The sequence below is a fragment of the Stylophora pistillata genome, chromosome 13 (genome assembly GCF_964205215.1).
Source record: "Stylophora pistillata chromosome 13, jaStyPist1.2, whole genome shotgun sequence".
NCBI lineage: Eukaryota > Metazoa > Cnidaria > Anthozoa > Scleractinia > Pocilloporidae > Stylophora > Stylophora pistillata.
Window position 1 is genome coordinate 3,167,580 of NC_142531.1, and position 24,969 is coordinate 3,192,548.

At 38.1% G+C, this 24,969-nt stretch overlaps 3 protein-coding genes across 11 annotated transcripts; 1 reads left to right on the forward strand and 2 right to left on the reverse strand.

The window, feature by feature from the left end:
• Positions 1 to 19: 19 nt before the first annotated feature.
• Positions 20 to 6,422, forward strand: LOC111331285 (uncharacterized). Of its 2 annotated transcripts, none has more exons than XM_088743776.1 (6): positions 20 to 179; positions 258 to 321; positions 844 to 957; positions 1,353 to 1,523; positions 2,536 to 2,606; positions 3,670 to 6,422. In XM_088743776.1, the coding sequence occupies exons 1-6, from the start codon at positions 98 to 100 to the stop codon at positions 3,828 to 3,830; spliced, it is 663 nt and encodes a 220-aa protein (XP_088599902.1). In that variant the 5' UTR covers positions 20 to 97; the 3' UTR covers positions 3,831 to 6,422. The 2 variants fall into 2 exon arrangements, with proteins under 2 accessions (XP_088599902.1, XP_088599903.1); XM_088743777.1 differs by having other exon boundaries at positions 2,536 to 2,601; positions 3,668 to 6,422.
• LOC111331293 (uncharacterized) lies at positions 5,932 to 24,889 on the reverse strand. 8 transcript variants are annotated; one of them, XM_022936367.2, is made up of 3 exons: positions 24,669 to 24,889; positions 13,033 to 13,112; positions 5,932 to 7,712 (listed from the first exon to the last, which is right to left on the reverse strand). In XM_022936367.2, the coding sequence occupies exon 3, from the start codon at positions 7,696 to 7,698 to the stop codon at positions 6,529 to 6,531; it is 1,170 nt and encodes a 389-aa protein (XP_022792102.2). In that variant the 5' UTR covers positions 7,699 to 7,712; positions 13,033 to 13,112; positions 24,669 to 24,889; the 3' UTR covers positions 5,932 to 6,528. The 8 variants fall into 8 exon arrangements, with proteins under 8 accessions (XP_022792102.2, XP_022792104.2, XP_022792101.2 ...); XM_022936369.2 differs by lacking the exon at positions 24,669 to 24,889 and adding an exon at positions 16,493 to 16,642; XM_022936366.2 differs by lacking the exon at positions 24,669 to 24,889 and adding an exon at positions 13,993 to 14,348.
• On the reverse strand, positions 21,616 to 24,361 carry LOC148717287 (uncharacterized). Its single transcript, XM_088743770.1, has one exon. The coding sequence runs from the start codon at positions 23,965 to 23,967 to the stop codon at positions 22,078 to 22,080; it is 1,890 nt and encodes a 629-aa protein (XP_088599896.1). The 5' UTR covers positions 23,968 to 24,361; the 3' UTR covers positions 21,616 to 22,077.
• Positions 24,890 to 24,969: the final 80 nt, after the last annotated feature.

A 24,969-nucleotide genomic window follows, 5' to 3' on the forward strand; every position in this document is an offset into this window, starting at 1 on the left:
TTTTTTGGCTGAGAGAAACTGGAGTTGAGAGAAAGCCTCTTTTTCAGGGTGCAAAATTAATAATCTTACAGGGAAGGTCGCTGGTAACCCTGACAGAATGTTCAGCATGGCCTCTTGCGAAAGCTCTGAGGACGAGGATTTAGCAAAGTTTGCCGTTATTACGAACGTCGTTGACACAGGTATGATAAAAAATTTAATTATCCAGTAGGAAAAATATAGAAACTTGCCTCTTATAGGCTTTTCGCCCTTTTTTTCAGAAGTAGCGATGATAAAAGGAAATGGTACTTCTCTACCAAATTCAAAGTCCAAACTAAGTTTGAGGTCAGTTGAATGAATTCTTTTGAAGAAAAGTTTTCTTTGGTCGTTATTATGTTTTTTTTTTTTAACCGCTATATCCTGTATATACGTTATTGCCAAAACTATAGCTTTTGGGAAAAAGGTGGAAATTGCAAAAAATGGAAAACAAAGTACACCAACAAAAAAGATAAAATGAAAATGGGACATATTTATTTTTTTTTTAATTTTTGGTTTTTAAATCTTAACAGTACCATAAAAGGGGCTATTGGCATAACGCCTGTGACAATATTTTACCAAAGAAGCGGATAAGAGTTGAAACTGCACAAGTGCAACGACGACAAAAACAAGTTTGCCAGACTAAACCTCGGAAACTTGCAAAACAATTTGTTGTGAAGGAGAAACTCCATTTACCACAAAATTTTACCCCCAAAATACACCATATTATTTGAGAAAAGTCCTGGAAACTTACCTCAAGACATTTTGATTTAAACTGTACCTGAATGAACTCAGTCACCATTTCTTAATTTGTTGTAATGTTTATTTTAGACATTGGCGGAAGGAAGAGGATATTGCTTGTTCTTCGTCAGAATTGATAACACCTGAGTTTAGACACCATGTTGCTAAAAAGCTTTCAAAGTTTTTGGATGAGAACTTCATCTGGTAAATGTTAAATCCATTGACTACAAGTTTCATTACAAAGTGATGAGAGTATTTAATTTCAAAAGGAAGAAAATAGTCTCCATTTTAGGCCAAATTTATGTAAATTTCTTGCAGGGGGAATCAGTCATTCTTGCAGCTAACTACAATTTCTGACAGTTATACAGTGTTTCCATAATGCTCTTCTCTGATAGCAGGTGCTGGTAATATTATTTACATTTTGACACCAGTTGGCATCAAATTTTTACAGATGAGTATCACCAAGAAGGCCAGCAGTATTCAGTTTAATGCCACCATCCACAATGGGAGTAATTAAGTATTATATTTTTATTGTTGGATAAAAGTATCTTGCATTTTCATAAGACTTGATTTCTTGAATCTCCTTTTTGTTATTTCAGCTCTGAAAAAAATACTGGCTTGCAAGATGACCTTGTCAGCAGTTCACATGAACCCTTAGGAATCAAACTGCTCTCAAAATCCAATCAGTTACTACTGGGAGAATCTGCAAAGGAAGTGCCTAGCTCTACTGTAGCAAGAAAGAATACAAAATTCTCAGTTAGCAGCGAAAGGTAAGATATGTGCTACTCCAATGGATGCCAGGGTATTAACTTTACAGAAATCAACTGACCTTTCCATGAATGGTGAAGAAGACAAATGAAACTTTGAGAGTCACAAAGTGACCCTAGCTGGCAAACTCCAATTAAAAAATTTCCAGAATGAGATGCCTGAGATAGTTCAGGCTTCGATAGGATTCCAGCACATGGCTCCCAGATTCTAGTTGAGCCCCACTACCAACTGAGCCCATGATGGGAGTGACGCAAATTTAGGAGAGTTCTTTGCTCGTACAAAGGAACAGTTTCTCTTCTATAATAATATGGTAGTTGACAATAATCCCATTAGCATTAATGTAGGCTATAACTTTCCCTTATCCAACCACTGCAGTTTGAAATAAGTTATGCGAAAAATCCTGTAGTTTTTATTTTCCAAGAAAGGCTCATTGTGTATGAGTTCAGATTCCATAGTCTGGTAACTAATCAAAACTCAGGAACAGCAACTAACAATGGCTAGTTTCTAATGATCAACAGTAGTTATTCTATGCAGGCTTTTTGGATACAAGATACAGCAATGAGTTATTTTGTATCCATATAGTGCAACGTAAATAATGTTTTTACTAAAACACCAAGCATAGGTGATGAGTTTTTCTACCTGTGCTTATTCTAAGGAATCAAATGAATGCTGACTATCAAAAGAATTCTGATATACCCATGATGTAATGGCACAAATGCTTTGAAGGATTAACCAATTGTAACCTTGTAATTATAATGTGCATTAATTCAGTTTTGTGTATCACCATTGGCTATGTCCTCTTCTTTTTTGACCAGTATCTTACTTGTTGTTACGTATTTGAAATCTCTTTTGTTGATTTATTTACATGTTTGTTTGATTTTGATGTATGGATTTTGGAGTATGTGTGGGTTGTTGTTATCGTACTGCCTCCTTTTGTTGGGTTTATTCTGGTTATCTTACCGTGTTCTGCAAATACATTTCATGTTATCCTGCTGATTGTATTTTACTTCTCAGTGATACTGATGAAGAAGAATTGAGTCGTTTAGCAGAAGCAGCAGTGTCTGGACACTCAGTCATTCAAGAAGGTGATATCAGTGTGCATCTTCTGGTACCTTATCAATAACTTACCGCCTGGCATAATAAAATTTCAAGTTAGCATTTGGCAGACTTTTAGAATTCTCTTTGTTACAACAATGATATCTCGGTCACTCTGAGGATTGTCTTCTAATAAGTTGTTACCATGGTATCTTTCACTCTCTGAGGATTTATTTCATTCTCTATGTACGTTTAGTTTTTCACATACTTCGAGGAGTGTGTTTCATGAGAAATCTGAATGTTTCTTAAGCGTCTTGCACAGAGCTTGTTATAAGGTGGTTCACTGACAACTTAGATGAGTTTCCTAACACCTCATACGAATTTGCTAACAAGTCAGAGGAGTTCACCGCGTCTGAGCGGCTTTGCAAGAACTTAGACTCGGAGTAGTCCGCTGACAACTCGCAGGATTTCGTGGACTACTCAGAGCAGTAAAGAGTTTAGACAATATGTCAGGGGAATTTATTAACAATTCTGAGCATTTTGGCGACAACTCAGAACAGTAGAGCGACAACCCTGAGCAGTCAACAACTCAAAGAGGGTTTGCCGACAGCTCTGAGCAGTTGACTGACATTTCCGAGAAGTTCACAGACAACTTAGAGCAGTTGGCGAACAACTCTGAAATTTTTGCAGAAAACTCAGCGCAGTTCAGCAGCAAATTAAAAGAGTTCCTTGACAACTTAGTGAGTTCGCTGACAACTCTGAAGAGTTTGCAAACAACTTAGATCGATTCGACAACAACTCTAAGAATCATGTTGACAAATCGTACCAGTTCGCCGTCAGAGGTCAGACATCAGCGCTATAGAGGGAGCTCCGTGATTAGAATGTTTCCTTTCCACTCTAAAAAGCAAAGCTAGCGCTTTCAAAGTCATTAATTCACTCTAAAAGTATATGTGAAAGGGATGTATGATGTATCCGGATAATTATGGGTAATAAAGTAATGCGAAAGAATGATGTTGCTTTTTTTAAATGTGTAACGCTAAGGTAGTGATGAGGTACAAAAATTGTAGGTTAATAACAGACGTGTCGTGGTTCTCTTTATCTTTGACTCTGTAGGACCCGGTGGAGGTGAAGAAAAAGCTGAAGACGAAGCTAAAACTGAAAGAAAACGGAAAAAAGAGAAGAAAAGAAGCAAGGAAAAGAGGAAAAAGAGTAAAGTGGGCGAAGAACTAAAAGAAAAGAAGCACAAGAAACACAAAAAGGAAAAACAAAGATAAAACGTGAAGTTTCTGGCTGGTTTGGAAGTGGGACGTGTTTTGGAAAAAGATATCCGGCGCCGTAAATGGGGATATTTTAAGGCTAACCGCCGAATGGCGACAATATGTCGCTAAAAATTCTTGGCCATTCCAAGTGAGCTTATGTAAAGCGACCTGATGCGCTTGCTGCCTTCCGTGACGATCAGGGCAAAAATCGCACGTCTCATTCGTAGGCTGGCGTATGACTATGCCGATGAAAAAGTAATCAAAGGTTGAACAACTGTGATCATCGGCTTTATTCGCATCCGAAAAAAAAAAACAAAAACAAAAACGCACACATCTTTCAGCAGAAGCCTACAAACGAGAATAGGTTACATGCCTCTGATGTCGGGGACAGCCAAAGAAAAAGTGGTAGCGATCGAACTATGGACTATGCTTCATGCGTGCTTCTGAAAACATCCGACTGAAAATGAGTAACCCAGGGAGATATGCCAAGATAAAACGATATGTATTCGAAGATCAGCTGGTTGCTCCATAGTTCTGATTTTGAAACTTGCGATAAGGGTTTTCCCAGCGCATTTTCTGTGAACAATTGCCATTTACTATTCTCAAGAATGACCGTGTGATCTACGTGCTATGAAAACTAGAATTTCAACTGAGCAACCAACCAAAACTGCTACGAGGGCGTGGGTAGGGGACCCCTAGGGTATGGGTAATGTGGTAAGAGGATTTCTCTGCCGGGTAAACAACTTTACTTGCCCACTTGCGGATAACTGGGTGAAGTACTCGACAAGACCTGAAGAATCTAAAATAGCAAAGTAGATTTAAGGCTTATTAATGCTTCCATCTTGTTACGCTGGTTCGAAAATTTAGCAATCGGTGAATTCTCCTTTTTACCCCAGTGTGAAGTTGACTGAAAAATTTTTGTGACAGAAGGTTGTATTGTTGTAATAACCAGTATTGAAATGGCAATTGAGGGGTTGAAACCTATTTTAATGGGTTCTTGTGAATTTTATAAAATGCAATACAGCAAAGCCCGTGAAACTTAGCTCAGCGTAGCTGTAGCTACAACACTGAGTATATATAATGTAGGGTGAAGTGTTCGGCACTGAACAAGAAACCAAGAAAGTTAAAAGGGGGGGTGAGATTGAGTTATTCCCTATTTGTTAGGAGTGAACGGAAGGAAGGTTCACGCTTATGATGCTCGGTACAAAGATAGAGAGGCACTCTCCTAACAAATAGGGAATAACTCAATCTCACCCCCCTTTCAACTTTATGAAGAAACCAAGAAATTTAAAAGGGGGGGTGAGATTGAGTTATTCCTTATTTGGTAGGAGAGAACGGAAGGAAGTTTCACGCCTATGATGCTCGGTACAAAGATAGAGAGGCACTCTCCTAACAAATAGGGAATAACTCAATCTCACCCCCTTTCAACTTTATCAAGAAACCAAGAAAGTTAACAGGGGGGTGAGATTGAGTTATTCCCTATTTGTTAGGAGTGAACGGAAGGAAGTTTCACGCTTATGATGCTCGGTGCAAAGATAGAGAGGCACTCTCCTAACAAATAGGGAATAACTCAATCTCACCCCCCTTTTAACTTTCTTGGTTTCTTGATAAAGTTAAAAGGGGGGTGAGATTGAGTTATTCCCTATTTGTTAGGAGTGAACGGAAGGAAGTTTCACGCCTATGATGCTCGGTACAAAGATAGAGAGGCACTCTCCATGAGCAATACGAACGCAACACTGAAAGGCGTCAACTGATTCAACCTCCTTGTAACTAAATTTTTATTTTTAGAATAGTGCCAAGGGACCATAGGAGATTTCAGGAACCAGCAAAATGAGAATTTTTGAAAAGAGAGCAGTGGATATTGTGGGGAAAGCTTCCAGGAACTGAAGGAAGATTTATTGTAATTCAGGGTCACACGAGAACATCAACTTTTTGACCTCGGTCAAGGGAAGATTAAGTAGGGAAGAGCAATTTGTCGCAATGAATTTGAGGAGGCAGGGAAGACACATGGTTGTCAGTTTCATAATGCCCCCCGTCCCCCTCCCCCCCTCCCCACTGTAACCATGTCTGAAAACTTGAGGAACAAATGAGAAGCAAGGATAAACTCGTTGCCAGATTGGTTTCAATGTGATTTTATTTAGTTTCCTGCATGTTGCTTTAACCTTTTTTGTACTCTGAGCCTTTACTTTCCTTTTGCTTGTATTTCCATATTTTGACTAGAACTTAAAAACTTTCTCTTTAATTCATAAAGTAATTTTGACTCGTTAATGTATGTCTTTAATAGATCGGAACAATTTTATTCATTCTGTCTACTCCAAAATGACTGCTTCGTAAAGTGAACCTTTTTCGCTAAGTTCAATTTCAGCAATTTCCTTGGTTGCAATTTACCATTGAGAATGCATTTATCACTCATAATTCTCAAGGGAGATATTTAATTCATATATAAATCTTTATCACTGAAGATTGTGTCTATGTCTAAGGTGATCTGTATCTTCCATGCAAACTGAAGTTACACCTGTTCACTTCTTTTTGTCAGTGTTGCATGTGATCGAGCACGTTTGCGGCACGTCCATTTGTTCGTTATTTAGAACAGGTGCTTTTTATGTTGATAAAACTGGTTGAGTCCGGAACGGTTTGTTTATAATGAGTTTTGTGCCCTTTTCGATCAATTTGCCACCTCAAAGCAGGGTTATGAAAGATGTGTTTTCGTGGATCAATAAACCGGTTGTTTTTTAACCCTTTCGTGGAACAAAAAGTTTCCTCCTTCGTTCAAAATGCCCATTTCCACCGGCGTCTGCACGGAAGTTTTAGCAGTAGGGGACGGTGAGGCAAGATCTCCGCTTTCTGCGCTACTCTGATTATTATGTACATATAATGACGACCCTGCTATCAGCTTACAGCGTTTCAAGAATATTGTGCTTCTCGACCGTCTTCGGTAAGAAACTTGTCTAGGATTCACGTAAGCCATAGTACAACCAAGCCCAAGATCCACACATCTAAACAAAGATTGGAAAATCAGCCATGGCCATGGTTTAGGTATGATGGTTTTTTCACTGGAGTACATATTGTGCATGAAAAAAATAGAGTACAACTGCAGCCCAACGCCAACGAATCCCAACAACACTGTTATGTAAGTTATCTTGACAAGTTTCGTAACATTCGAAGGCGGACCGTCCCTACTGTGAAGGCTTCCAAACCGTCGAACAGACGACCGCGTTTCATGCACAGAGTTGAGAATTATTCTCCCACTGTAGATAAAACTCACAGACAGTATCAAGCTCAGGAGCATGAAAAACGTCTCGCAAACGATGCTAAAAGATATCCAGTCCGCTGACAGTGATATCACGATTTCTGTGATTAACGCTAGTGTGAAGTGGAACGCGATCACACAACTCACAAACTTCACACTTTGAAGTTTTTCAGGATACAGTTTGAGCTTCGACAGCTGGAGAAATGCCAGATGGACCAGAAAGAATGAAGCCGTAATGCACGGAAGGGCAATACCAAACAATATTCTGGTCAATATGATCGGACAACTCGTCGATAGAAAGCATTCTTCGGACTCGTATGGGTTGATGAAGAAGAACGCAGCTCTCGAGGAACCAAATAAGAATAGAAGTGAGCTTATTGCAATCGCAAGCAGAGGTTTCCTTCTGTGTTTCCTTGTCGCCAAGTTTATAAGTGACCAAAGAGCGTACAGTGCTAGAAGTGCAAAAAGGGACCCAAATCCAGCCCAGTGGAGGACCCAAACCCATTTCCAGGTTTCTTTTGCTTGGTCCCATTTTGGTAGAGGCTCAAACGCTACTTGTATAGTAGGTTCCTCATACGGAGTGTCTTGGCTTACACTTGATTCAGGCTCACTCAGTGGCGTTGTGTTGCTCATTTCAAAAGGTGCAGCTGTAGAGAAGAATTGAGTTAGGGATTAACAAATGAAACAGAAGTGTATAGGGATTTTGCCGAATAAAAAATATTTTCTCGAGCGTTTTGAAAAATAAACCTAAGGGCAAATATGAAGGTGGTACATAAGAGTGGGACACATTTCTTCCTCTCTCCACCTTAACATGTTCGAAAATGAAAAACCGACCAAAGATTTGGTCAATCAACGGGTAATAGTCTCAAATATATCGTAAAAGTAGCTTAAGTCATGAATCAATAATTAAGGTTAGATATTGGCACCCAAAGTAAGAGAGTAAAAGTTCAATTTAGGAACTGAAAACAAGGCCCTTGAATGATAAATGAAACTTGCCGACTCTGGCGACCAGAGTCACAGAAGTGACTGTTACATAAAAACCTCTGGTGAAGAATACTTACGTAATAGTTTTGTAAACCAGTCGATGAGCGCAAAATATTCCAGCAAAAGAACAGATCAAAATGAATTATAAAGACAGTTATTTGTCTGTTGCTATTATTAAAAGAAGCAGACAGTTCAAAGACTTTTGGAACGTGCAGTTTTACCATTACACTGACCACTAAAGGCGACGACAAACGAGTTCTAAGTTTCCTGATAACCTGATATTCAAAAAAGGTCGGCGAATGATTCCAACCGAACAACATGATGTTATCATATGCGTCGACAGCTCAGATTTTTTGTTAAAACAGTCATTATGTCTGACAGCCCTGAGCACATTACGTTTTAACAGATAAAGGGATGTGCAATTTTAAGTGACACTATCTTACAGTTATCCATTTCAAGTAAAGTTGCCATACTCAGAAACATATGAATGACTTGTCACTTAATTTCAGTCATTAAAAATGAAAAGCACTCACATTATTTTTCCTCAGTAAGTACAAAATGCTTGGTTTAAGATCCACTATTTCCTTTTCAGTAATATTGTTCTAATACGAATCATGCTTAAATTTCCGGGCCTCTCTTTGTCAATATTACATATTAATCCACGCTTTGACAGTAATTCTGTGGTTCGATTTAATTATTTTAGAGAGTAAAAATTTTGCGATGTTCTGATCAACATTCCACTTTAAGTACTGGGTGTCTTTTCGGGATAAAGTACGATTTTTTTCCAAGATGCCAACATGGTACGTGTACTACCGCATATCAGGCTCCATGTTTCGTGCTATACTTTACCATAAAAAAAACAAAATACGAGACTCACCCCTTTGCTGTTTCATATCCCTAAAAAACACAACCTTAAGATGAGCCAAAGATAGCTTGGGATAAATGTAATCTGCCAACAACATACTGAAGAACTATGACCCACTGCAAACAATAAATCAAACTCCTGGGGCAACAAAACAATGTCTCCATATTTCCTATGCATTTCCCTTTGGCTATCTACAAGTACAAACTCAACTTAATTAAAATCGAAGAGGGTCGTTTTGGAGAAAAATGAACTTTAAATATCACTGTGTACTCTTCCATATTTTTTAAAAGAATTACCGAGGATTTCATAAACCGATAAGAACCTCCATCCCTCTGAACTTAAGGTGCATGTGGAATTTATATAGACTCTATTTAATCACCATTCGATTATTTAATTATTTATTTGCCTACAGCTCAGAGATTTTTAGAGTCCTGCGGGCATGTTTTTGGTGTTTTTCAGTTCAAAGTTCATGCAAAGCAACTGCCTGCTAATCAACTTTAACTTTGTTATATTTCCTTTGCGCATATCTCTTTCACCCCAGCCGGGGAAACAATTTAATTACTTTTCTCCTACTAATGAATAAATAGATAAATGCTGCGATTTGTTGTTGTTTTTTTATAACAGTAGATTTTACTGGCGTATTCCATAGAAGAAAATTCCATTTTTTTGTCCTGTATTTGGTAGTTAAAACGGTTGTAATTAGCATTAGGGAGTTTTAAAGTCTTGGAGTTTACATTTACCAGAAAAATATGCTCAGATTTTATGTATTCCTCTAATCCTGAAAGTAAACTTTGTAGAAAATACTGAGGAAAAACCTCTCGATCAGAACTTATGCAAATATGTTCACTTAGTGCACTTAAAAACAAGGAAGGGAAATTTCTTTCTTTCCATTTATCGCTAACGTTATCCATAACCCATGTTACACTCACCGGGCTCGCTTACAGTGGTTGGGGTATTTAATGTAAATTATATATGTCTAGGTTGGTTGGTCTGCCGTCTTTGTGCCATTTGTCTCTCTAACTCCCCTTCGATAGATTGATAGAGTTTTCCAAAACTAACATTTTTTAGCTGTTTTCGCAATACTAGAAATGTTTGATAAACAACATCATAGTGTTCATTAGTTTCTAAGCAAAATAAATTAAAATGCGTCTCTGTCACAATTCTGTGAAGGGTATGTTTATTCTGCCCTTGAAGAAGTATTCACCTGCTCTTCTTATCATTCACTAGGTGCCAAATGGAGACATCTTTCTAGCGGCTTTTCTCATAAATTATCACCTCGAAAACGTTATCTCGCCCCAACTCATAATTCCCTCCAGGAGCTCGAGGTTCAAAACGGTATCCTAGATTTTCTCGTATCAATTGTTTGGTATGTTGCAACAACTTCAATTTGTTACTACGTTAATGGGGTCTAAAGATTCTCAATAATCACCTTCATTTTTTCCTATAGTTGAAGGTGGCTCTGAACCTAGCTCTACTACAGATCTTTTTTAAAAACTTTGCTGAAATCTGATTCTTGATAAGCTAATCACAATTTTACAGTGCGAAATGGGTCTTCAGATTTCTATCGCAGTTCAAAGTTCAAGTTTAAAGTTGCGGTAGTATCGATCTATTATAGAACTCGTGCTTAAAAATAACGAAACTGCTGTTAATCAGGGAAACCTCTGGGATACTCAGTCATGCAGGAAGGTTTGAGTGAAATCGCCTCATCTTTTGGTAATTGTTCAATTACCTCGTATGCCCCCGATTATAAGTACGAATCTCTTGTTTCTTTGAGTTAACGCAAAATTCTTTCCACGAACAGAAGTACAAAATAACGAATAGACATTTTTCATCTCTTTTGTTGAAATGTGTACGTGATCCAGCTACTGAATTTAAACTCATGAAATTGCTACGTCACCATTTGTGTATCGAGATTTTAAGTCAACCTGCTGCAATCCATTCTTGGCCATCCAGATTCTTCTTTGGTTTGTTATCGGCCTCTTTTATGTCATTTTTAGCTAACTAAGGTAATAATTTGTAGTCTCCTCCAATAATAAGTTAGTTTTTCATGGTTCAAAAATAAAAAAAATTCCAAACGAGGCGTGAAAATATTAATGTTTTTCGTGAGTGACTAAAACAGAAATTACTATTTTTAGGCAATTGAGAGTATATTTTCTTGACACTGAAAAGTAAAAATGTCTACCTTTCTGAATGACTAAATAGCAAGACAAAACGAAAACTAAGAGCTATCTAAGTTGCAATTTTCGTAGAATACTATACCTGGTTGAATTGTTGAAAGCCTGACTGATCGGCTGCAAGTGTAAATCCCTAATGCCTGTCATCATTGCGTGCTTTGTTTTAATTAAATTAGTAAGTACAGGTGAACAGGAACCTTTTAACACCTAAGACCACCAAACAATAAGGAATTTGTCCACCTGCTGGTTGGTTAAACTCAATGAGGTCGCGTAAATGTAAACGTAGCATGGTCTCTAGGTGGGAAATCTTTCGATAAGTCGTTTTCCATTATTTTATCTCTCCTAGAATCTGTTTTAGAAATTTCGAGTGACTTGGATGAGAAATATTGAAACAAAGGACATGCATCACGTCCAGTTCATTAAAAATTCTCTGGAACTTTCATAGCTATTGCATTTTTAAACGTTTTTCGAAACCTGACGGTGCATTTTTGGTCCAGTTGTCATATATCATTGCAGACAGGTCGGAACAACTTTCAATTAAAGTTGAGCTTTGAAAGAAAGAAATTTAAAGGAGAACAGGTAATGGAAAAATTACGAAAATGAGAAATTGTGAAAGGATGGCGATGTCTTACATATGGAGAAATGAAAGGTGTAGAACAGAAATGGAAGGTAATTGGAAAGTTTTCGAGCTCAAATTGGTGCAAATCCTAACGCATAAGCAACCACAATCGATGATTTAAACTTTTTCAAAAATTTCTCTGCGCAAACTGCATTTGTAACATTTTTTCGAGAGCACATATTCAAATCGTTTCCTTCAGACAAATCACAAGTGCCACTACCAGCCGGGAAAACCGCCGGAAACCGGAAGGCTTTTTAATCGACGTCGGTAGACAGCTTGTTAGCGCAGAATTTCCTAAAGCTGGCTATGTATACTTCCTGAAGAATATAGTTCGCATTGCGTGGAGTAAATTTCGTAAAGAAATGTCTCTTTAGACATTTATCCTATGATAAAATAATAAGTCATACTACTAATTTCTTTTGGAATTATGCGACCATCCAGTTTTTGCACCTTTATACTTTTCTGCAAAAATGTTTAACATTCCTCAATTAATATTAATTATTCATTTACCTGTTAAAACGAAGACGGAAAGTCACTTATAGCAATCAGTTTGAACCGTTGTAATTCAAGGTTGAACATTTAGATTTTGCAAGTAAACTAGCTACCTGTTCTCTTCAAGACAGGGGTTGCAGACGACAAGTCAAGAAGTGAGAATTTTCTTCTTCAAATGAAAGAATTAGAAACATCTAGAAATTTTGCATGAGAATAAAGCCGATACGAGCTGATATCATGTGAAGTACTAAGGGAACATCATCGACCGCTGCAGTGGCGGTCACGCAACAGAACCACGTGATATTGCTGTTGTTTCACTTCAATGGAGGGAAAATAACTCATAAACATTTAAAGATAATAGGCACGAAAGGTTTCCCAGGCTGGAAACATGGCGTCGAATTAATAAAATAATGCAACCAACAATCGAAGGAATTATTGGTATTCTGTGATGGAAGGTGACAATATATATAACGGTTAACAGGCACTTGAAATGATGTAGATGACTCTAGGAAAAACTGTTTACTACAGCAACTGAAAATAGATTTAGTGGTTTCCTTAATTTCTAACGTTTCTGATCCCTAGTTAATTTTAAAAGTGGTTTCAAAAAAAAAATCGAAAAAAAGGACGAAAAATTAGTCCATGAGGCGGAGAGACAATTCGTAAAAAGCATTTCCGTTCGGCCATCTTTTCATCGACGCCGCTTTTGGGAAGATCAAGTAATCTGCAACGACAAGGCCGCAGCATCGACGTTTACATTGAGTTAGATCTGCCTTAGATTGTATAAAATGAAACGCGGTTTAAAAAATAAAACGATATCAAGTACAGTTGCCTACCTTTTCCTGAAATCAGAACTTAAATGTCACATCAGCATTCCTAAACGATTATTTGTGCGGGATTCCAAGTTCCAATGACTCTATAGTGTAGACGAAGAAGAAAAACACCCTTTAAATCGGCTGTATTCTTTGAGCAACAGACGTCTGTGCAATCTTCCAGTAATCGTCAAAACAACACCAAACAATGTGTTCGTATAGCGCTTGTGAAATGAGTGCAACACCCACACAAGATGATTTGTGTATAGATCGATTTATGAGATGGTATTTGCTGTTGATGATGGTGTAAAATAATGAGAGTATTTGAAAATTTATGACCAATATCTGAGTCAGAGGTCTGAATTTGAATGATTATTAGAAACCGCTAACGTACTGTTATCACCTGATTGCATGATTTGAACGCCGGTATCTTGCAGTGTAACGGGTTGGGGTTGAAACACTTCTAGAGATTTTAAAAACGACCACTTTATGCTTTAAGTCACTAGAGAAACGCGAAAAAACACTATATTTACTATAATGCAGACTCCTTGCTAAACTGCCAATACTGTATAAAAGAATCTTTTTCAACTCCTGATACAGCTTGAGGACGTTCAATGGTTTTTTTTTTTTTTTTATTTTTATATGGCGACCGCAGCTGTGGGCCATCCATTGATTATTACCAAAATCTTGGGAAAATTTTGACCATAGATTGTTTTTGATTAATCAAAATTCGAAATGAAAGTAGAAAAGTATAGATAAAAAGTAAACAGTTCGATAATTGTTGACATTATATTTGAAAATAACGATCATTATCAAAAAATGATAACGAATAAAGATATAATGCACAGAGAACGTGATGAAAAGCAAAACCACAATTTGCACTTACCACATTTTTTTCTGATTTGTAAGAAGAATCATAATCTGAGCATATCAACCTTTGAAATTATTTATTCACCGTGTTTCAAAAGTGAAATAGAGACTAACCGGAAGACGCTTCTTTGAAACTGAAAGCCTGAAGGTTTTACGTTTGGCTAAACCTTCCCATAGATTTCCACCTCACCTGACGAGCCAAGTTATTTTAGAGCATGGCGTCATGAACCTGAGAGCGACAAGCGAATATACATGTGCAATGTCGTGAACCTCGAGAAAAACTTGACGGCTTGTCAGGGATCGATGTTTACCTTTCACAACAAAGAGTCCTTATACTGAGTGTTGAAAATCAGTCGGTATAACTTTGTTTTAGTTTCAGCTCCTATATGATTGATAGGAAGCCGGCACCAATTAACATCGAATAATCATCAAAGTGCAGACTGAAGAGATTGATAATTGGTTCTTCCCGGGGATTGCTGTTAACCCTTTCCCTTCCAAGATCTTATCAGTAATTCTCCGTACTGTCTGCTATTCAATTCTTATGATGTCAGTTCAGAGAATTCGATATTGGATCAACTAAAAACTCTCTATTTGGTATTTTTTTTGGATTCTCATCAGTTGTCTGCTTGCTATTGTATCGATATTGTAAAGAGAAAGTCTGCCTTGGTCACCTATAGGTGTTCAAGAGTTAATCTACTAACTAATATCATATCACGAAGTTGTCAAAGTGGAAACATCTGGAAAATAAGCCGCGGACCACACTGATTTCAAAACTTACAGCAAAAATTAGCCTAACGACTTGTTAATATACATGAGAATATGTTCAAATCAGCTGGAATATATCTTGATACATAAGCCAGTCATCAAAACCGAAAGATTGAAAACTTGTAAAGCTGTTAACCATAAAAATTTGTCTTCTGCAATCTCTTACTCGCTTCACGAGTTAGATTGTCAGCTTTAAACATAAAGTTGGTCAAAATTCCGAGGTTTCCGCTCTGATCAGTAAAAGTGAGGTATAAAAATGATGAGGGTAACAGAAACATACATTTCAACTCACATTTGTCTCCCTAAGACTGAAAAAAGTGGCTACGAGGTGATCTGATTTGTGTTGTTTTTTTTTTAGTTCGTCTGTCTCAGTTAAAGTAGTTTGAATAGGGTCTTGCAAATACTCAATCAATTATTTCTAACACAATTTTTTTTGTGTGTGTGCGGTTGACATAACGTTCACTTAATAATCCCGAACATATTGGTTGACAAGGCCACCCAGTCACGAAAAATGAAAGTTCTGCCCGTTATCGAGAGTCAGTGATAGACTGGCCTCACAGATATACTCAACTAAACCGCAGACGTTACAGACTAACCACGAACTAAAGAGACAAATTACCTGATTGATTGACACGTGAAGTTAGTCATGTGATTATCTCAAACGTGGGAATTGTTTGATCATCTTTTATTTGCGTTGTTTGTTTTGTTTGATCATAAACATTAAGCCACTCGCTTGAAAAATGATGAGTTGCGCTACGAAGATACTTATATGAAATAAAAGGCAATACAGTAAATGCTGCAATGACTAAACGTTTCTGAAGATTTCAAGGTTTATTCATTATGAACCACTAAAGTTTAGCCTAAATGTTTAAAATTTTAGTCATCGATTTGCAATCCTACTTAATTTTATTAATCTTTAATAACGCAAAAGCTCCTCCAGTTAATCTTAGGGTACTCAGGAAACGCATATAAGTGGCCATTTATTGAGCACAATAGCCTCTTGTATTGGTCAACTGAAATTTTTTTAATTTAAAAAACCTGGCGCCGGAAAGAGCTGCTTTATACTCGACGTCAAGCTTGCCAATCAAATTGAAACAACAATTCATTCAGCTCATACTACTGTTTTTCAATTTGGGAGAGGAGTCCAATATAAACACGCCAAAAGCCAGCTCAGTATCACTTTAAATGTTTTTGCCATCAAGGAACGAAATGTAATGATTGTAAAAGATACAATTAAAAATCCAAGGAGATAATATAACGGATTAGTTTGAAACCTTTTCGACAGCAAACTCGAAATTTAACTTCAGTTTTGAGCAGTTTGTTTCGAAACTCGCCGAGCTACTTCTATTAATTCAGTGAATTTTCTGTCGCCGACGCCGGCTTTAAGATCACTTTGCTCGAAAGCTTAAAAGGCTGCTTTCTATTTTCTGGAAATACTTGTTCAAGGGCCCGTAAACTCCTTCTGTCTTCCAATGAAAGGCTTCAATTTTCAGCTTTTTGACGGAGTTCCGAACGATTTATTCTCCTTATACCAAGGAACTCGTATCAGATCAGAGCTTGTAAAACACAGTATAGAAAATAACTCTGTGAAAAAGATAATTCAATGGAGTTTTCTCTAAATCAGTATCGTTGAGCTATAGAACGCAATTCTTTCGTGTTAGTGACAAGTGTCGCTTCATGAACATACTTTTTCAGTTCAAAATTATTGTCTCAACACAGTTTCGCACTAAATGTCCTTAAAACTCAGTATTTTTGTCTATAGGAGTGACCTTGCTCCCAATAAACCGCTTCTATGAAACAAGGAAAGCTGATCTGCTCTTTCACTGCGAGAAAGCAAACTCTCACTTACCTAAACAGTTGGTCGACTGAAGTCCTTTTACTTGGCAGCTGTGAGAAAACTTTCCTATAAATCTTGAATATCAAGATTTTCATTCACAGGGCCAAGAGAACGATGCTTAATTTCAATTGTTCTTGTAAAGTGCATTAAAAGATAAGCAATATGTGTGGAAAAGCTTGTTAAAGTTCAACGACAGATGCCAAGCCAAATATTGTGTTTCCGATCCAATATACGGTACTACAGGCAAAGATTGGATATCACTCTGTTTTATGCATGTCATAACATATTAGCGCCTTGCTTTTTCTATTTTGGACAAATGTAGCTTGTTAGTACGGTATGAGCTGAGTTGTTTTGTTTTCTTTCTTTGTTCAATAACATCGCCCCTTTTTAAAAAATGCTATTTTCGGCGAACGCCTTAATACCCCACATTAAAAGTCAATCTTTCTAAAGCACCAATATATGCGGAACACAGTCCTTCCCACACTTCAGCGTGGGTTACGTCTCTGAACTAGCGTGGTAGGACTAAAATTATTAATGATGAACCCGGCGTCTGCATGGGGAAAAAAGAAAAAAATAGTGATCATGCATTACAGATGTTCTAGAAAAAGTTCTCAGGATACGTGAAACATTGCCAAGATAGATGGGAATAACAGGTCACTTTGCACTGATGCACTTTTTTTAATTGCTAAAGCTATCAACGGTAGCGAGCTAAAAAGTTTAGATTGTTCTAGTGACCTGTATGAACCTTGAAGAAGCCATAAATGAAATCCGGAAAAGTGCTTTGATGAACCACGAAATTGCTTATAACACTGCATGGACAAAGTGCTCAAGCGCGGTCTTAAAGTCCGAGCTGTAGAACAATAAATTTATGGCGATTTCAGCTCTGAAGTACTGGTCATGCAATTAACTAAAAATAATGCACGAGAACACCACATAGACGCTTTAAACCTTGAATAAAAACTCAAGTAAAACGTGGATAAGTAAAGAGGCGTGGATGGAAAAGTTTGGAAAAGGTTTAGAGGATGGTCTGTACTTTTATCGACAATAATATTCGTCATCACAGTGGTCAAAATGCTGTGGACTCACGAGAAGCAGCCTTTCGTGTTCCAATTAAAAGTGGTAGTCCCCCACACACACGTAATTATTATGTTGTTTTAGCGAGCTACTAGAAAACAAATGTTGTGGACTCACTAGAAGCGGCCTTTAGTGTTCCCATTAAAAGTGGTAGCCCCCCACACACACGCCATTATTAGGTTGTATTAGCCAGCTAATGGAAAACAAATTTGTCGTAATTGCCATATACAAGACTGCTGGTGAGTGGGAGTTCTTGAACATCCCATACGATAATACGATTTCGAAGATGTGAGGGATACATGGCTGTTAATTTTATCGCTCTTACCCGATTTCATTGCTTTTAAAACCCGGTGAATAATTTTCAAAGGTCATATGCTCAGAGATGACGATGCCTCTTACAATTTAGATAAAAAAAAAATGTGGTAAGTGCAAACTGTGGTTTTGCTTTTTCAACACTTTTTCTGTGTATTAGATCTTTATTCGTTGACAGCTAATCATTTTTTGATAATGATCATTATTTTCAGATATAATAATATATAGATTTAGCCAAGCCTAAAAGCGGAGCTCCCAAGTTCGTAATACTAATGATAACATAAAAGATGTGCATTTGCCAAGACTCGTCTGAGACACCCCTCCCTTCGTTTTGATAGTCTCCCCTACCCTATCCGTGCAATCTGAAGGCGCGTACGTACGCTCGGTCAGTCACGTGACAACCAAACGAAGAGAGGTTGACCATATTCCATGGGTATGGGGCTCTGCCCCACGCGCGCTTCGCGCGCGTGGGAGCCCCGCTATCAACAATTCGCTTCATGATCTTTGAATGAAGCAGTGTGAGGGGGCGGGAGAGGGGGATGAATGTTGTATTATTGATGCACTATTAAAATAAGGTGGATTTTTCTAGAATATCTTTACAAAGGAAGAATCATCAGATTTTTGTGGAAAAATAGTGCGATATACAGTCCCTTAGAGCTTACGTCAAGGCGTGAGGGTGATGATCTAAAGATCTGTCTTCAAAAGAGACGTCTAAAGAACCTTGAAACATTGCTTCGGAATTATTCACATCAAACTGTCTCTCGCTGATGAGTCAAATGCTATTCCGCAAGAGTAGTTGTTTTGTATAGTGGACTTATGGATGACTTATCCGCGGGAATTTATCTGCATGGTAACTACAAACTTAAACCTCCTTCGCTCCAGTTCTCTTCACGAGAAAGTCCGGGTGTCTCAATTAAATTCAGGCCAGGTTCATAAGCATCTCAAACAGCTCAGAAGAGCATCTCTAGATCTTGTGAAGTATTTTTACAACAATCTAATCCCTAGTATTTTGATTAAGTCTTCTGTGCAACTTTGTTGCATTCTCAGTTGATGCTTTTACAATCTTCTCAGACCTTAATCCATAATCTTTAACTCCACCTTTTCTTATCCTTTTAGCCCCACAGTCAACATACCAATTCTTCTCTTTGGTCCTCATTCATTTCGTTTTGCAGGTGTTCCCCCATACATCAACAGCTTTGTCTTAAATGAAAATTTTTCCTAAGCAACCGTGTCATCGCCGCGGAAATGCTTATGATTTTTTCGATAATAAGCATCTATAGTACTTCAAAATTGAAAGATCAACTCTCCCATTAAACCTTTTGTCTCATATACTCTGTTAATAAGACTAAGCTAATCTGCAGTTTACGTTTTCCGATTACAGTCGATGTTGATTATAGTAAAGATATATAATTAACAATTATTCGCCGAAGGCGAGGTAAATATCGTCGAATAATCCCCGAGACGAAGTCGAGGGAATCATTCGACAATATTCACCGAACCTGAGGCGAATAATTGTTTAAGTATAATTTCAGAGCCGAACCACAGACAAATTTCTGAAATCATAACATTTTAGTAACATTTATTAACATCATTTTATTGTGACATTTTAAATAAACCGCGTGGAGCGGTTTATATAGCGTCATATAAGGAACCGCTCGACCAATTAGAATGCTGGAAACTCTTTGCTCAGCTCTGAAATTATACTAAATATATATATATATGTATATATATATATATATATATATATATATATAATTGTACTTCAAGATCTAGGTTACTTGAACTTTTACTGCAACTCTGAGTTTCATGCCTCTTGCGAAGCAATCGTCAGGCAACAATTATATATATAACACCGTGGGGTGAGTCATTGCCGCTAGCATTGCGCATAGCTCACTAAGCTTTCCTAGTTTGAGCACTCTGACATGGCTTAGACGATACCACAAATGTGGGATCGTTCGGGGTAATCATATCGGTTCTACCCCATCCTAGCATCAGCACTGCACTGATGAGGCCCAGAAGGCCGAAACGGTACTGTCTGCAGTTAGTTACATATATATAGCCCAGTCGGCTTTAGATATTCTCTATGAGAGTGTTGATTTAATTCAACAAATGTCATTGCGCTAATAGTTTTCGGCCTTCTAGACACTGTTCACAAAACATAAATGTTCAGATAAAAGTTTTAGCTTTGTTAAACGACGACTAAACTTTCTTAGGATAACCGGCCATGAAAGTTTGCATAGCTCAGTCAACCGCTCTATCACTGATGCCATGTATTTGGACAAAGAAGTTCGTAATATAAACATTGAAAGTTTACATAGCTTAGCAAACCGTTCTCTTCGTGATACCATGTGTTTCTTGTGTGCAAACTAACAGCGCTAAGTAATATCAGTAACATCTCGTAAAATCATGATTCCATAGACTCCTTTCTTAAAGGAAACTCCTTTTATAACGTAAGAGTAATGACCGTAGGCACTATCATTTTTTCGACAACCTCTTTGTCATTTTTATTGCCTCTCTTTAACGGTTTTATCAGTAAAAAATCTCACCGAGATCAGCTCCAGCGAGCTATGCTAAACAAAGAGGCAGATAAATAGACTCGCGTCAACCTTACATACCCTTTTTGTGGCATGGCGGGGAATTGAATATTCTGACCTATTTATTTCCCAAATAAATAAAGGCTGATAGTTTCTAAAGAAACTGTTTGGGGCTGCGTCCGTGGGGGTAACGAAATCTGTGGTCTTTCAATTGCAGATTGCGGTCTGCAATCTGCGGTCTTTCCTTACACTTGGGTAGCACGGAAAGCCGTAAAACTCTTGAGCAAAAGCTCATCTTTCAAACCGGCAGTCTAAATCCCACAGGGATCAACGAACGCTTTTCATTCCACTAATTTATTCGTGTTTTTCTCGTTGCCATGTTCCCACAAATAACGAAGCTCCATTTTCTGCCTTTAAAAGCACACACAACCCACAATTCCTCTATTCGCTCCGAAGAAGGGCTAACGCTCGAAACGTCAGCTTTTGTAATCGTTACGGCGGCCAATTTACCACTTCAACTTTGTTGATATATCCAAATTATTTCGTTACTCCCACCGACGCAGCCCCAAACAGTTTCTTTCGAAACTATCAGCCTTTATTTATTTATATATAACAACAATACTGTCTGCAGTACTGTTAATAACAATTTTGGTTATATATATATATATATATATATGTATATATATAATCTGAGATGGTTGAAATCCTCATCGACTTAAAAGTGCTCATGTTTGTGGAGGAAAGAAACAAATAAACTACGCTTTCATCCCGACAAGCCTGTTCCGCGGTTGCTCACTCATCAGGGGGATTTAATCCTGACCATACTAAACAGCGTTGTCGCATTAAAACGATGAACTGAAGTTTTGCTACCATCGATCATTATTATTTTTACTGCTCCTCTCAGAGTTGAGCGCTCTTTAGATTTATTCTACTCAAGTACGAAATAATTTGGATATATCAACAAAGTTGAAGTGGTAAATTGGCCGCCGTAACGATTACAAAAGCTGACGTTTCGAGCGTTAGCCCTTCTTCGGAGCGAATAGAGGAATTGTGGGTTGTGTGTGCTTTTAAGGTGGCTCGATAGTCTAAAAATGCTCATTTTGGCAACAATTTTACCAACACTTAAACTTTAAATCATATCATTATACTTGTGCCACAAACTTAAATAGGTCTTACCCATTACTTTCCACTAAGTTAGGAGAGCATTCCATAAAATTCAGAGGAGCCACACCATTTATTCTAGCCACACCCAATTCCGAGAGACAAAAATAGGTATGTTTTTTGGCAAAGATATCTCTACTCTGCTTTATGCTATAGAGCTAAAACTTCAGGTGCTTGTTGTACTGTATCACAGCTGTGCAATGACCTACTTTGAGGTAAGTACTATGTTGCATTCATGAATTAGCTCTCAACAAAGAAAGACCAAAAAATAACCCTGACTACACTTCAATTTACAAGGCATAACCCATGAGTGAGAAGTCCAAACACTATAAAAATAGGTCATTGCACACAGCTATTGACACTTGAGATGCTGTGAAAATTTGATCTACTTATCGTAAATATTTTTTGAGATATTATTGTCACAAGGTTTCAAAACCTCTGAAATACGGAAAATTAGAAAATAGCAAATAAAGTTCACAAGATCATTGGGCAAGCAGTCAAGAGTTGAAAACAATGTTAGAAGGCACCAGCACCATACTGTTGTCCTTCTATTGCCTCTAAAGTGTCACTGTAACCTTTTTTGAAGTTTCTGATCTGTTTTCTCCTTTTTTTGGCTTGCTCAGAGCTTTTACGGCGAGAATGGCGAATTCGATTATGATCTTGCTTTCGGCAAGCTTTGATGCAATGAAATCCTGGGTCAATTCCCAGGTTTCGAAGAACTAAAATGATAGAAATAGTGCCATTGTTAAAATGTGAGACTGCCAAGAAGGTAGCAAGTTCCACCACTGCTAGCCCAGAGTGGGTTTCCTTTGTAGCACGCTGCCAGATAAGGGCATTGATGGCCTCATTTTGGTTTTGCGTACCACCATGTAGACAGCGTGCAAGCAGACTTTGCTCACTCAAGGCTTCAAAGGTGGGATAGATGGCATTAGCCACAGCCGTTGGAAGGGGATGGTTATGTCTATAATCAGAGGTCCCCTGTGCAACATCCCTTTGAAAGCCACACCATGAACTCTCTCCAGGGGGGCACAGGTCGTGATCTGGGCTATCATCAGTTGACTGTGTATGATGCCAAATTGCCATTACAGCATTCTCCATAGCTTGGATATCATGAGTATTGTTCCTAATGGCTTTCCCATAATATACTTGCAGTTTATCAATGACATTGTCTGTTAGCCTGCCCCTTCCGCCAATTGACTTTCCATCTTGAAGACGTGTCTGACCAGTTCTCTTCTTCAGTGAGCGAAGTCGCGACCCCAAACGTTTCTGGACATGGCCCACACATTCCAATTTTCTTACTTCAACAGGCCCATAAACGGCTTCTTCAACAATAAGTTTGTGGGATTTACTGTCTCCATCCCCAAGAAATTCTGTATAACGAACAGAGTAGTTTTGAACAGACCGTTCAAATATGGCAAGCATTCCAGAAGCATCCATCGACCCCGAAGAACCAAAATAGTTTGCCTGGCAAAGATGCTGGTGTCCTTCCCACCACTCCTGAAACTCAACAGTTCCTTCTTTGCTTCTCCAAACCATGCATTCCTTGCACTCTTTGGACATTACTTCCACATCGAGAACTTTACCAGTAACTGTGGATATTGCAGTGACGACCCCATAAGCTGAAGAGTACCCCCTTCTTCTCCAAGTTCCATCCCCTGACACTCCAATGTCAAAGACCCCATCTTCTCCTGGCTCATAAAATTCTTTTGCCTCTTCAGCTGCATTTTGCATGCTCTCCTTGGCTACAGTCTCCGCAGAATTGCGAATTGTGGCAACATGATCTCGATAAGAGTTCTCGTTCATGGGCGGTAGCATGTTCATCACCGCAGCGAATTTTACAAGACTCTGGTGTCCAATTCCAATGTTCCTTGTAGCAAGGACAACTCTTCGGTTGACTTCATAAGCCTGACTCCCTTCGATTTTAGCAGAGGAAAAAAACCTCTTCGAGTATTTGCACTTTTGGGATGTGCATTTTAGCACAAAAAGAGTAGCAAAACCCATCTTGGCGCTGCAATCCTCCTCGAACGTGACGTGGCCATATTTACACATCGGACACCAAAATGACTCGAAGACTGAAGCAAGTACAGAGATATCAATCAAACGAAAACCCTCTATACTTGCCATCTTTTCCTCCTCATCGTTTTCAGGGTCTCCAGAATCGCTAGACTTATCGTCCAACTTTCTCAGGGTAGCAGGCATCGATTTAGTACGATCAGAATTCCGTGTGATGTTTTTCGGAATCTTTTCATCTTCGATATCGGTGATGTCTGATTCCTCGCTTTCTTTCACTGATTCCTGATCATCAGTTCCTTCCATTTCTTCAGAATTTCTTTTCTTAGTATACTTGTTGCCTGTAAACCTCCTTTTTTTTCTTCTAACGTTCCTAAATTTCCTTTTTGGAGGCATAATTCGCTTCAACTCTCAGTAGATAGATCGTAAACAAGCGAACACGTTTTTCTCATGCCAAGTACGTCATGTATCAGCACACAATGTCCTCATTTAGGGCCTAACTATTTACCAGGCCCCTGAAATCTATTCTGGTCACTCCTGTGAAGATTTCTTTGAAATCATTGGCTTTTTTTGGTGGAAAACGACGCGTTAACAATGCTGGTTTCCATAGCAACCGCTCAAACAGATCCAAAAACAGTTGAAAAACATACAATAGCCATGGGAAAAATTACAAAAGACTTACTTTTCTTGAAACTACAATGACTGTTGGTGCCCAGAAACTTATTTCCAAAAATATGAAGTTTTTATGATTTTTTGGCCTATCGAGCCACCTTAAAGGCAGAAAATGGAGCTTCGTTATTTGTGGGAACATGGCAACGAGAAAAACACGAATAAATTAGTGGAATGAAGAGAGCAGGTGGGCTTTTGTGGTTCAGAAAACAATGTTATACTAATGCATAAAGGAAAATTTGTGACATTATTTTTCATTTTAATGCCAAAAATTCTCCTCTTATAATTAAACCGCAACAAGAAAAACGGAAACAGTTTTTACCCAAGGAAAAACTGTATCTTCGAAAAGGTGTTAAAGTTCAGAACATGAATATCGATTTTAAAAACGACTTTAAATAAATAGTTAACCACATCTTATTAATACTTACCTGAATTCTCACTCTACGTGGGAAGATACAACGAAAATATCAATTTTGAGGATGCAACTGTTGAAATTGTTTCTTACTAGCACTGTAGATGGACTGCTGAAATGTCACTTTAAAGAAAACAACTCAGATTCGCACGAATATAACTAAAACAACTTGGAAAAACACAAGAATTTATGATCTAACTAAGAGGCAGAGGATGCATCGACGCTTTTGCTCGCAAACGAAGTAAGATTAGATGCTCTTCGCGGGGTGATATATGCCCTTTTAAGGAGATGCTTGGAGAAACATCGGATCATATTCT